The sequence below is a fragment of the Mya arenaria genome, chromosome 6 (assembly GCF_026914265.1).
Source record: "Mya arenaria isolate MELC-2E11 chromosome 6, ASM2691426v1".
Lineage (NCBI taxonomy): Eukaryota > Metazoa > Mollusca > Bivalvia > Myida > Myidae > Mya > Mya arenaria.
Genome location: NC_069127.1, coordinates 28,884,948 through 28,896,956, shown reverse-complemented (window position 1 = coordinate 28,896,956; position 12,009 = coordinate 28,884,948). Strand labels below are relative to the sequence as shown.

The 12,009-nt window shown below is 33.9% G+C and overlaps 1 protein-coding gene across 1 annotated transcript in view; it reads right to left on the bottom strand.

The window, feature by feature from the left end:
- Nucleotides 1-3,938: 3,938 nt before the first annotated feature.
- LOC128237514 (uncharacterized) overlaps nucleotides 3,939-12,009 on the bottom strand; it is a 57,078-nt gene continuing 49,007 nt past the window's right edge. The window contains exon 9 of the mRNA XM_052953099.1: nucleotides 3,939-9,559. Coding sequence (XP_052809059.1) covers nucleotides 9,513-9,559 — 47 coding nt within the window. The 3' untranslated portion in view covers nucleotides 3,939-9,512. The remainder of the gene's footprint in view (nucleotides 9,560-12,009) is intronic.

Here is a 12,009-nt window from a genome sequence, read left to right as displayed (position 1 = left end):
CAAACTTTACATGCATGATTGTGACCATAATATCTTGATCAAGTTCGATAGCCATGGAAATCGCTTTTGTCATTTAGGAGTTACGGCCCTTTATTTGCAAAAAAAGACTTGAAAAAGCAAATAAGACTTGAAAAATACGTCCCGAAGATTGTTTCCGATCTAATTCTTGAAAACTGTTTGTCCAATCCTCACCAAACTTTTAACACATGTTTGTGACCATAATATCTTGATCAAGTTTGATAGCCATGGAAATCGCTTTAATCATTTAGGAGTTAGGGCCCTCAGATTATCCTGAATAATCATTATGGCTTATTTTCTGTGACAAAAAATCGAAGTGGGGGCATCCGTGTCCTATGGACACATTTCTAGTTTTATCTATGGTAACTTTGCATAAATTTTCAACACATCGAGAAGGTGTACAGAGCTAATTTTCTAGCTATGAAATATCAAGGTCAAATGCCACATTTAAAGGTCATATAATCACTGTTTTATGTCCATGCTACAACTCCTCAGCGTCTTGAAAGCTTTCAAATTAACTACAAAATGAAAGTACCAGATCAAGACAATGGGAAGAATGGTCGTTCCAGTCACATACTCTAAAGGTCACTCTTAAGACTTTTAAGGTCAGCTCAGCTCAATAATTCAGGGGAGCATGGTCACTGCTTCCTGTCACATACTTCTTGTCCAAGCTATTTCTTTGTAACTGCTGCCTTGAATTTATACTGCCTTGAATTTAATTAAATTAATCATAATGAATAATGATTTAAATTGTAAAAATATCAGCATTTTTTCTTGTGTTTATGCTAGCACTTCTGGGTGATTTGCTTGCCCTACTGGGTTCATACACCATAAAGGCTAGAAAAAAATGATTAAAATCTTAAATTATATTAGTCAATGTAGGTTATTTCTCAGCAACCACTTTGTGAAACAATACACCATTCAATTGAGTACCCTTCATCACCAAGTGACAGAGGTTGTACAGTTCAGGAACAAGCTTGAAAACATGATTGAGAGAGTACCTTAAAACGGATATGAATGACCCTTTATCCTCTGCATGATTCCCCATATACTGCAACACTATTTTTGAGCAACCACTGGTTGGAATTGAATGGTACTTGGAAAGAACCTTCACTATCAAAAGGAAATGTGCATTGTGTCAGCATGTGCTGCCTTGGTCATTTTGAGTTATGTCCCTTTCATTGCTACATATAAAATACTGTTATTTCTCAGCAACCACTTGTTGAAATTGAATGATACTTCAGAAAAACCTTCATAAGGGAAATGAGATGTGCATGATGTCAGCCTGCTCTGTCTGGATAATTTTGAGTTATGGCCCTTTAGTTCCTACATATAAAATACTACATTGTTCCTGTCCTGTTTATTTCTCAGAAATCACTGGTTGGAATTGAACGATACTTGATAGGAATTAAGCAAGAGATGTGCATATTGTCAGCATGTTCTGGCTGGATCATTTTTTACAGAGTTATTGCCGTTTGATTGCTGAATATAGAAGACTATAACGTCATTTGTGGCAGGGCTTTTTTCAGCATCCATTAGGTTGAATTCAACGATACTTTATAGAAACCTTCACCAGCAGAAGATGTGTATTGTCAGTGTGTTCAGACAGGGTTATCTTTGAAGGAGTTATGGTCTTTAATGACCAGTATAAACACTTACAGGACCTTTCATGTCCTTGCTTATTCAGAACTGTTAGGTAGAATGCAATGGAACATCATGGAAAGCCTCACCATTAAGAGATGTGCATTTGAAGGAAGGTGCATCCCCTTTAATGGAGTTATCGCTTTTTTATTTTGTATATATAGGTGAAAATTATAATATTTATGAGTGCTGCTGAATATGCAAGTTTTGTCGGTATTCGGTTTTTAGCTCTACTGGCCAAAGGCCAGAAGAGCTTATGCGATGGTAATGTGTACGTAGTATGTTCGTCCGTGCGTTCGTGTGTCTGTAAACAATTGGTTGTGAACACGATACAGTCTTCAATTTTGATTGTATCTCGATGAAACTTGTACAGTATCTAGATATCCATTAGAGCTCGGTTCCTTTCGAAAACCAGCCGGATCCGCCCATGCATGCCTAGATTATGGCCCTTGATAGTATAAAATAATGCTATTGTGTAAACAATTGGTTGTGAACACGATACAGTCTTCATTTTTGATTGTATCTCGATGAAACTTGTACAGTATCTAGATATCCATTATAGATCAGTTCCTTTCGAAAACCAGCCAGATCCGCTCATGCATGCCTAGATTATGGCCCTTGATAGTATAAAAAAATGTTATAGTGTAAAAACTAGCTTGTGAACACGATACAGTCTTCAGTTTTGATTGTATCTCGATGAAACTTGTACAGTATTTAGGTATCCATTAGAGCTCGGTTCCTTTCGAAAACCAGCCAGATCTGATCATGCATGCCTAGATTATGGGCCTTGAAAGTATTAAAAAATCAGTTCGTCTGTAAACAATTGCTTGTGAACATGATACAGTCTTCAGTTTTGATTGTATCTGGATGAAACTTGTACAGTATTTAGATATCCATTAGAACTTGGTTCCTTTTGAAAACCAGCCAGATCTGCCCATGCATGCCTGGATTATATGGGTCTTGAAAGTATAAAAAATGCTATTTTAAGCAAGTCTATTTTTAGCCAAGTTTACATTTAAAGTCACAATTGCTTGTGAAGGTTTGTTCAAATTATGCCCCTGGGGTCATTACTGGTCATTACCAGTGTGGCAAATGCAAACGACCTCGGCGGAGGCCCAGGGAAGAGTTATCTTTTCTTTGTAAGGGACGGACTCCCCCCCCCCTTAAATTGGGAAATATTAAAAACCTTTTTGTCTGAAACCACTATGCAAATCCTTGCTATTTTGAACAAGGCTTTATTTAGTGGTCCACTACCATGGTTGTTCAAATTATGCCCCTTGGGTCAAAACTGGCACTGCCCTGGGTGTCACAATTTTCCTTATTTTACTTATTTAAGAAATATTTTCAAAATCTTCTTGTTTCAAACCACAAGGCCCATACCTTTGATATTTGTTGTGGAGCATCATATGATGCAATTGAAAACATTTAAAATAATGCCCCTTGGGCAAAAGCTGGCCCCACCCCTTTTGACTTATTTATTAATTTTTAAAGCTACAGTAATGAAATTTTGACCATGTGAACAGTTTTGCAAACAAGAATTAATGTTGCCCTAGGATGTCCTTGACTTTGACCTTTGACCAACTTTTTATTTTTAAAGCTACAGAAGTGAAATTTTGACGATGAGTACAGTTTTGAAAGCAAATATTTTTTACCCTCAGATTACCTTTACTTGGCACATATTAAAATAGCTCATGCAACTAATCTGCTTACAACACTTCCTGTCCTCAGATGTTGAACGTGCAGCGTTTTCAGCTAACCCAAACACTAAAAGTGAACTATAATTATATCTGTTGCCTATTACTCAAACGTACATGCTCTGGATTGAAAATGACCACAAGAGCCATGCCAGAAGAGCATAGGCCCTTTTTGGTCTCTTGTTTTGACAAGTCCCACAAACAATTACCATATTCTGTTTCTGCTTTTGATAATAATCTTCTCTACATTAAACTGAAGTGTTGATTCTTCTGTCCACCACCACAAACTACTTGCCATTTATCAAACTCCTAGTTAAAAGCTCTTTGAAAAGTAATATTTGGGCATTCCCTCCAAATGTGTAGCCCATCAGGTAGATAACATCTCTGATGATAGTCTTCTTTTTTTTATATACTATTGAATTCATTTCAGTTCTTTTTTTAACCACATTTAAATAAGCAATAACCTTGATTGTATTAAAATGCATCTTTAAGGGTATTTTGTGCATTCAACGTATGTTGACAGACATACATGTGTACGTATGAACAGACATGTTGCTCTGCTTTATTTAAATAGAAAAAGATACAAACACTTAACAGAATTTATTGTTATGTAATACAAACGGACAAACAAAGGTTTCAAGTATCAGTGACAATATATGGAGACATAATGATTAAATATTAAACCAATGAAAGTTCATAAGTAAATGGGTACTTCAAATTGATTGGATAGTGAATTCTGGCCATAATGACCTTCAATAATGTCGGGATAGTGAAAATATATGTTGTTCTGAAAATTTATTTTATTTTTATTAGGATTACATCGGAGAGGTTGGTTAAGTAACATGATGATTATGTGTAACTTGTCTGTGTAGCTACATTTACAGCTAAAAGTTGCAGCTAAGTTAAAAAAAATGTGTTTTTTTTTTGCAAAAACTCTTGAAATTTGTACTTGTAGACTTGCTGAGAGTTGCAAAAATTACTTTCCTAGTGCTATTTTAGACTTGTGTAATGTACACATTGATAATGTTAGATTGCGCAAAAAGTAGTCTACATTTTCAGGTACAAGTAGCATATGTCAACTATTCTTTTTCATTGTACACATACATGAATGATGTAGTGCACAAAAAGTAGTCCATACATACATGTTCATGTACAAGTTGCATTTGGCAACCTCTTTATTTCATTGTACACATACATGGATGAAGTAGTGCACAAAAAGTAGTCAACCCCCCCCCAAAAAAAATAAGTACAAAACTAGTAGAATTTTGCAATTTTTCTTTTTTCACTTACTGGTCAACATTATCTGAAGCGCCAGAATTCACTATCCAATCAAAAGGCGGAACACATTGGGTTCACATGATATGTCAACATAGTAATCTATGAAATGGGTTTGATTTGGATGAAGTTAAGGAAATATCAAAACATTTAAAAAAACATGTCATATTGCACAATCGTTTTAATAAAATCTGCAATTGCAGTCAGAGTAATGTTGTCACAGTAAAAACGAACAATTATGTTATAAATACATGAAAAATGGTTTGTAATGATTCTGATGGGGGCGTAACCCCCTCCCCCTAGTGTACTGAATACTCATTCATTTTCTACCTGAATTTTGCGTCACAAATAATATTAAACTATTTTGAGAGTGAGAGTACCAAATAATGCATATTTTTTAGTTTCTGAGTACTGGGTACCACCCTCTTCAGTCCTGAGTACTCATTACAAAAGTCCCTGAAAACTGCGTACCAAAAAGGGGGAAGGGGTTACACCCTCGTTGAGGAACATAATACTATTCTAGTTTTAGCAATTAACACAGATAACTTGTAATTTCACAACTGGTTCTTTGTTAATGTTAGTTAAAGCCCCTCTCTCATAGATTAATCGTTTTGACAACTTTTTATATATTTTTTTGTCTTGGAATGAGCCAATTTTTGTGTAAAACTCTCAAAACCAGCGATATCAGATGGCTGATTTAAAATAAGATTGCAGTTGTTCATAGTTATGGTCGAAAACTGATTTTTCATGGCTAAAAGCATTAATAACGCTTTAAGAAAAGTGAAATTTCCGGTTGTATTTCGAACAATTGCAATCTATTATATTGTGAGTAATCTTATATGACTGAATTGAAGGCATTGATACTAAAACCAGCTGATTCTGAAACAAAAAATTTATAAAAAAAATGACAAAACTGTCAATCTGAGAAAGTGCAGCTTAAAGCCTGATAAATATTTCGTAGTTCTTTTTTTATCCCAAATAACAAGCAATTCTTCCTTTACTTCACAAGGTTTATTGTTTTAATTCTAAATCCACAACATATAATGATTTTGCATGAGGTAGAATAGAAAATTAACTGTCAAAAATAACACTTGTAAATGAATGTAACTAACTTTGATTTACGAATGATTAATTGTCAACAGTTTTAAAGCATAATGCAGGGTTAAGTCCCCTTTTTCCAAATCAATTCATTTTAACAACAATAACACAGAAATATCTAAGATTTAACTATTCATCTTTTAAATGCAAGTTGAAGGAGAAAAACAGGAGAATAAGTGCTTGCTAATTACCAGGGCACCGGAGATGGATGCCACCGCCCGTCCGTTTTCTCGGCTGATCAACTTGATGTATATGCTGCATAACTCTACAAATCTTTTAGCCAGAGTTTTGGAACTTGCTCAACCTGTCGATATAGTAATGGTGAGCATATGCACCAAGTTCCATGTTAAGTTTCCAACTTCAAAGCTTTTGCAGGACAACGTTGTTGTCGCTGCTGATGACAACATGGCTATGACAATAACTCAACTATATTTCGTTGACAACTGATGAGGTAATAAATCTAACATTACCCCATCTAAAACATTAAAGGGGCATAAACAAATCACAAGATTGATCAAGGTAATTCGAATCTCAGTCGTAGTAAAAGTCGCAAAAAAATCTACATAGTCATGTTTCCTTTTAACCTGATCATTTAAATGGTGAGTTTACGTAGTTGAAAGGATTGTAGTTAGTCGACAAGATATCTCAGATAGTAACACTTATAGCTCAACTTCCAAGCAGGATTTTGGATGTCTTTAATGTAATAGAGAATTTTTTGAAAACGATTATTTAGCTCCATGATATTATATTTTAGAATTGAAACACATAACCGGTACTAATATTTATTTTTCAATTTATCGCCAAGTTAAAAGTTTTAACTCTTTCTATACAACAAAATCTCTGAGGTTCGAATTACCTTAACGAGATTTTACAACTAGTCACGTTATAGCCTGAGGTTTATACGCAAAGAAAACCAGGAACAGGTTGAATAAATTCTAACAAAGACAATAACAGCTAACTATATATAGATAAAATAAATATAAATTGAATTCAAAATCAATGTATCAACATTCATTTTATCACTTGACTTTAAAAAATAACAATAAAATAAATAACTCAGAGAGCCTCTCGTTTAAGTATATAATGGCATTTACCTTAGTTTCGGAAAGCCAAGCCTACCTCATTAATATTCATGCTTACATCATTAATAGTCACACCTACCTCATTAAAATTCATGCCTAGATCATTAATATTCATGAACTTCATGTATGTATTTTATAAACTTAAAACATCGATAACTACCATATTTCAATAAGACAAGCTACATAACATGATGCTGAACTACCCAGATATATTTCATAACTCTTCGATCAATTGTAAGATTTACTAATAATTTGATAACCCTTTACAACTGACTTGGACTCAATGTATTTCGTCTTTGGTTAAAAAAGGTAGGTAATTACCGTAAGGGTGGTTGAATCAAATCTTATGCTAATAAATATGAGAAAGCAAAAATTATCTATTACCTCCTTAGTAAAGCAATAACAAAGGCAAGGAAAAAGTCGAACGCAAAACTAAAGTATATTTTCCATATTACAGTTTCATTGTAATAGTGTGTCTGAAAAAGACCGGAGCAAACAAAATTATATAGTTTACTTAGGACCACAATAATCACAGATTTTTTAAAAATATTTCTATGCAAAATAAATAAATCACTCCTTTAAATGCTTTTTTTTCCATTTCCGCATTTGTTAATCATACTGGTGTCCTAGAAATAGTTTTAGGTTTAGAAATTTTATTATTATTCATCATTAATTAATGAGATGGATACATATTAAGAGAAAAAATTTGTGAGTGCATCGATACATTTCAATTATAGACATGATGTATTTGTTTAATTATATGATAATGAACCAATGTATGGTATAAATAAATAATTAAAAATAATTCATTTAGATAAAAAAATGACAATATTTCAAGTAAATGAACATTTGCAACAATAATTTTCATGTTTTTAGATAAGTCTCTATTTTAAAGGGACTCGCTCATGTTTTGTAACATGCACTCTTTTATTGCAAAATAAAGTCAGGCAAATCATTAGGATTGTTAAAACTTAAAGAACTCTTTAACAAATGTTGATATATGCTCAAATATTGTCTTTGAAGTCCACGATTTTTAAAAGGGTTTGTTAAGCTTTTCAACAAAAGGCTTCAAGGTTAAATTATTCCTCCTTATTGTGTAAGAGTCCTCGTGGGTGAGTGGTTTTGTTGTCAGTTTACTATTTTTTTTTGACTGTATCAGCATTGTTTTGCTCCCCATTAAAACAGAGTTTTTTTACACTTAATTTAAGTAAATTAATTATGATATCAGTGTTTTCAGATGCGTAATGGTGAAAAAAATTCATCGGTCCAAAAACATGAGCAAGTCCCTTTAAGAGAACAGAGGAGGATGATATTTCATAAAAAAAAAGTTTATTATAAGTATAGGAAACAATTCACAACACATGGATTATTTTCTTGCCTGATTTCAATGTTATACCTGCCTTTGGAAGTTAAATGGTCCCGCTCTTCTCTAAACCCCGCCCATTGAAGGTTTCCATAATCCTATCACTACATTTATAATACTTGAACAGTGGTAGTTTGCTCATGATATGGGCAAAAACAGTGACACAGACATTTTGGTTTGAAACACAAATTACAACTGTATGCAAATGAACTCAGCAAAGCATATACTCATCACCTGAAATTCAAAATTGAGCTCATAATGTCATTTTGCAATGCAGAGTCCATTAATTTTGTACTGCCCCAGAAACGGTTTTGAACGTTAAGTTTTTGGCACTTCGAAGATATTTACTTGTTACAGTGCCATCCTTGTAAGTGTAATTTAAAGCTTATATAATAATAATAATGATTTATTTGGTCAGTTAAAGTGAAACCAATGCAAGATGTACATGTATGGATGCTCTATGGGGAAATGAGCCCGCTTCTATAGCAGTAATTTTAAGGTGTTACATCATTGTACACCAGGTATGCCAAATCGCTGATGACTGCAGTCCGTTCACTTTGATGTGGTGAGGCAACCGAAGGCTTATTGATGTTGCACTTGATTTGAAATTCACTCGTTTGGATTGGGGCATTTAAAGCCATGATCATTTAATGTATCAAGAACTTGAAATGCTAAGTTCATTTGCAAACAGTAGGATGAGAAAAAATGCCTGTAGGAATATCTTAACATCAAAGGTAGTCAAGCTACGCCCCTGCATATTAACATTCAACTAAATATGCTCATGGGTGTCAATTGCATTGGTGTCCTACAAGTTTTGATCACATTTTTATTGAATACTGTGCTAAGTATTTGGTAGTTAGTACAGATTTAATATTCAAGATATTCTAAGTAATTATATTCTTTTTTTACCCTCTTTAAATTACCCTAGTTTTTTAATCACATAAATTGTTTTAAAATGAACCTTTTGTCATTCTCTACTTATAAGATTCTTAAAGAATGCTTGATAATAAATTTAAAATCTTTCTTGCCCTGATTGTAGAAATAGAAATCATTTTAAGTTCAAATGGCAAGTAAACCATATCCTTCATTTTAAATACCCCTAAATGTACCAATAACAATAAAACAATTTAGTTTATTTCCACAACATTATCAGAATTTATCAACTTTCATCTTAAGCCCTGAATCACAGTGTTTTCAATGAATGAAACAACTATCTTTTGTCATGGGTCATCTCCATATTATCTGTAGCAAGCAGGCCATCATCCCAATCATCCTCATTATCATTATCATCTTGTTGTTGTTGTTGTTGTTGTTGGTATTGTTGTTGAAGCAGCTGCATGACTAAATCATTGACGTTGGTGCTACACTCAGCCTGCTGACCTTCGGAGCTGGAAAAAACAACAAATGGTAATTAATTTTGAGGGAATAGATTACAGGGAGTTAGAATATCTTTCTATCTTTCACAGGCCATATTGTGAGTGTGCAAAGAATGATGAAACATCTTTAGTATGCATGGATAGCAATGAGATAAATAATAGTATTAAAGCTTATACTAATTAATTTCAGCCTGATTGTTATAAAAGCTAAAGGCTTCTAGAATCATGCTGGAATCCATTTACTTGGAAGAAACCAGCTCTTGTGTCCATTTTAAGAGGCTATGGAAATTTCCTAGGTGAACAACACCTTTACCACAAGAACACATTCACCCTAAAAAGTATCAGACTATATAATCAGAGTGTCTCAATTAATCTCAAGGATGTCACGTCAGAGCACTTAAATTTAAGGATGCACCTTGTCCCCTTCCCCAGTTACCTACAAAATAGGCTCTTTACAAGGCAAGGGAGGTTTGTGGTCATGCTCTTGAAGAAAAAAAATGGCAAAATTGAAGTTGGTGCATTTTATGAATAATTTCAATTCCATATTGACATAAAAATGTTCAATTGGACAATTTTGGGGGGGGGGGGGGGGGCATGCAGAGTGGGCCTCCCTCTGGATCCGCTTGTGCACTGAGGTTTGATTTTAATACATATGAACGGAATCAAATTAAAACATTAATGAAACATTTTACACAATGCAGACCCCTTCCTGAGACCACTTAGAAGGGACTTAAGACAGATGACTAAATGGTACTTCACTTTTGAGTACTCTCCCTTTAGCTAACTTTTTGATACTGTCAATGATCTTACTCTTTTTTTCATTCATAACAATACTAGACAACTGCGGTAATATTTTCCTTTCAAAGAAAATTATGCTTGTGGTGATGTTCATATTCCACTTCGACCTAGCTGTGATCCCTAGCTGTGAGCACTTCGCACCAAATTCACTAACTTCGTAAGTCTGAGTTTTAGACTCAGACTCAAAAAAACAAATTTTAAAATGTAACACATCATTATGATCTTAAATATACCATGGTCAATGTTTATAACATACATTTAACTAATAGTGAAACTAGGCTTTTCTCATAAAAAATGCAGCAATGTTTGCCAAAGGATTAATTATTAACCTGATAATTACTGATCATGTCCAACGGCATTGTACAAATGTATTTTTAGCTTTATTTTGTATGTTGGATTGACACCCATGAGCAAATTTAGTTGAATTTTTCATAAATTCTGACCCCAATTTAGCTCCAAGAGTACGTCAAGTGAAAAGGGCAACTTGTATCATTGAAATAATGGACTTAGTTGAGCTTTTTGCAAGTTGAAGCCGTGTGAAAAAGGCAACTAGCATCATTGTTTCAAATGATGGACTTAGAAGAGCACATGATCAAAGGGAATAACTACAGAAATGTTTTTCAAATGACAGGACTAAAATTGCTGTATGTATTACCATTAGGCATAACAAAATAATTGTTTGTTTCCATAAACCAGATTGACCCTATCTTTTACACCTTTTTTTGCTAATGCGTTGGTTTTTCATAATTTCCTTAAATATGTGCGTTTTGAGTAAACATCTTAAAATTTGACCATTTTATATTTAAATTTTTCCACAGTTGTGATACACCTTGATATAGGTCGGTTTGGTACAGAATCCCGGTCCCCCCCCCCCCCCAAAAAAGAAAAACGTTATGCCTTCCTTCAAGCTACAATAATGCACGTTAAGGGAACTGTTTTAATATCTGTTTATACGGACCAGCCTTCCTACCTTACCCTATTTATTTTTTTGGAGTTGTTAGTGGAAATTTTTTACTTTTTTGCCTTACAAACTGCTATTGTATTACGTTTCATGTGAAAATCTGAAGCAGTTTCCAAGTAATGTCAAACATCACTGTTTTTGTGTCCTCTTTAATGCTGACCAACAATTATAACGATATCTGAACTTTCTTTGTGTTCAACCTCCAGAGAAACCTTAGAAAGAAGCAACGCAAGCAGATATTAACCGTCGTTCACTTTTCCTAGTCAATCAATGAGTTTGAAAGGACATATTTCATTATTTGTCAATGCCTCGCTATGTGCATGTATATTGCCACTGGTAACACATGTACCAAGTTTCATAAGATTACCTTAAACAGCCCTTGAGTTATGTCCAACAAGGAATTTGTACCTTGACAATAACAACGACAAGGTAATGGCAATATTTTTCTTCTAAAATAAGACCAGCTAACAAGAATGTCATTAAGCAACAACAATGCTTGTCTGGGTTTTTTTCAGTCAAACAATGGGCATTCAATATAAACCAGAGTTATGGGCCTTGCTACACATGTCTATATTGTCTACGGTAACATTTGTACCAAGTTTCATTTGAATATCATTATTTTTAGTTATATCCAAGGTTAACAAATTTGCACAATGACGTCGATGACGACAGTCAAAACTAAAACTCGAGGCTATGACAATAA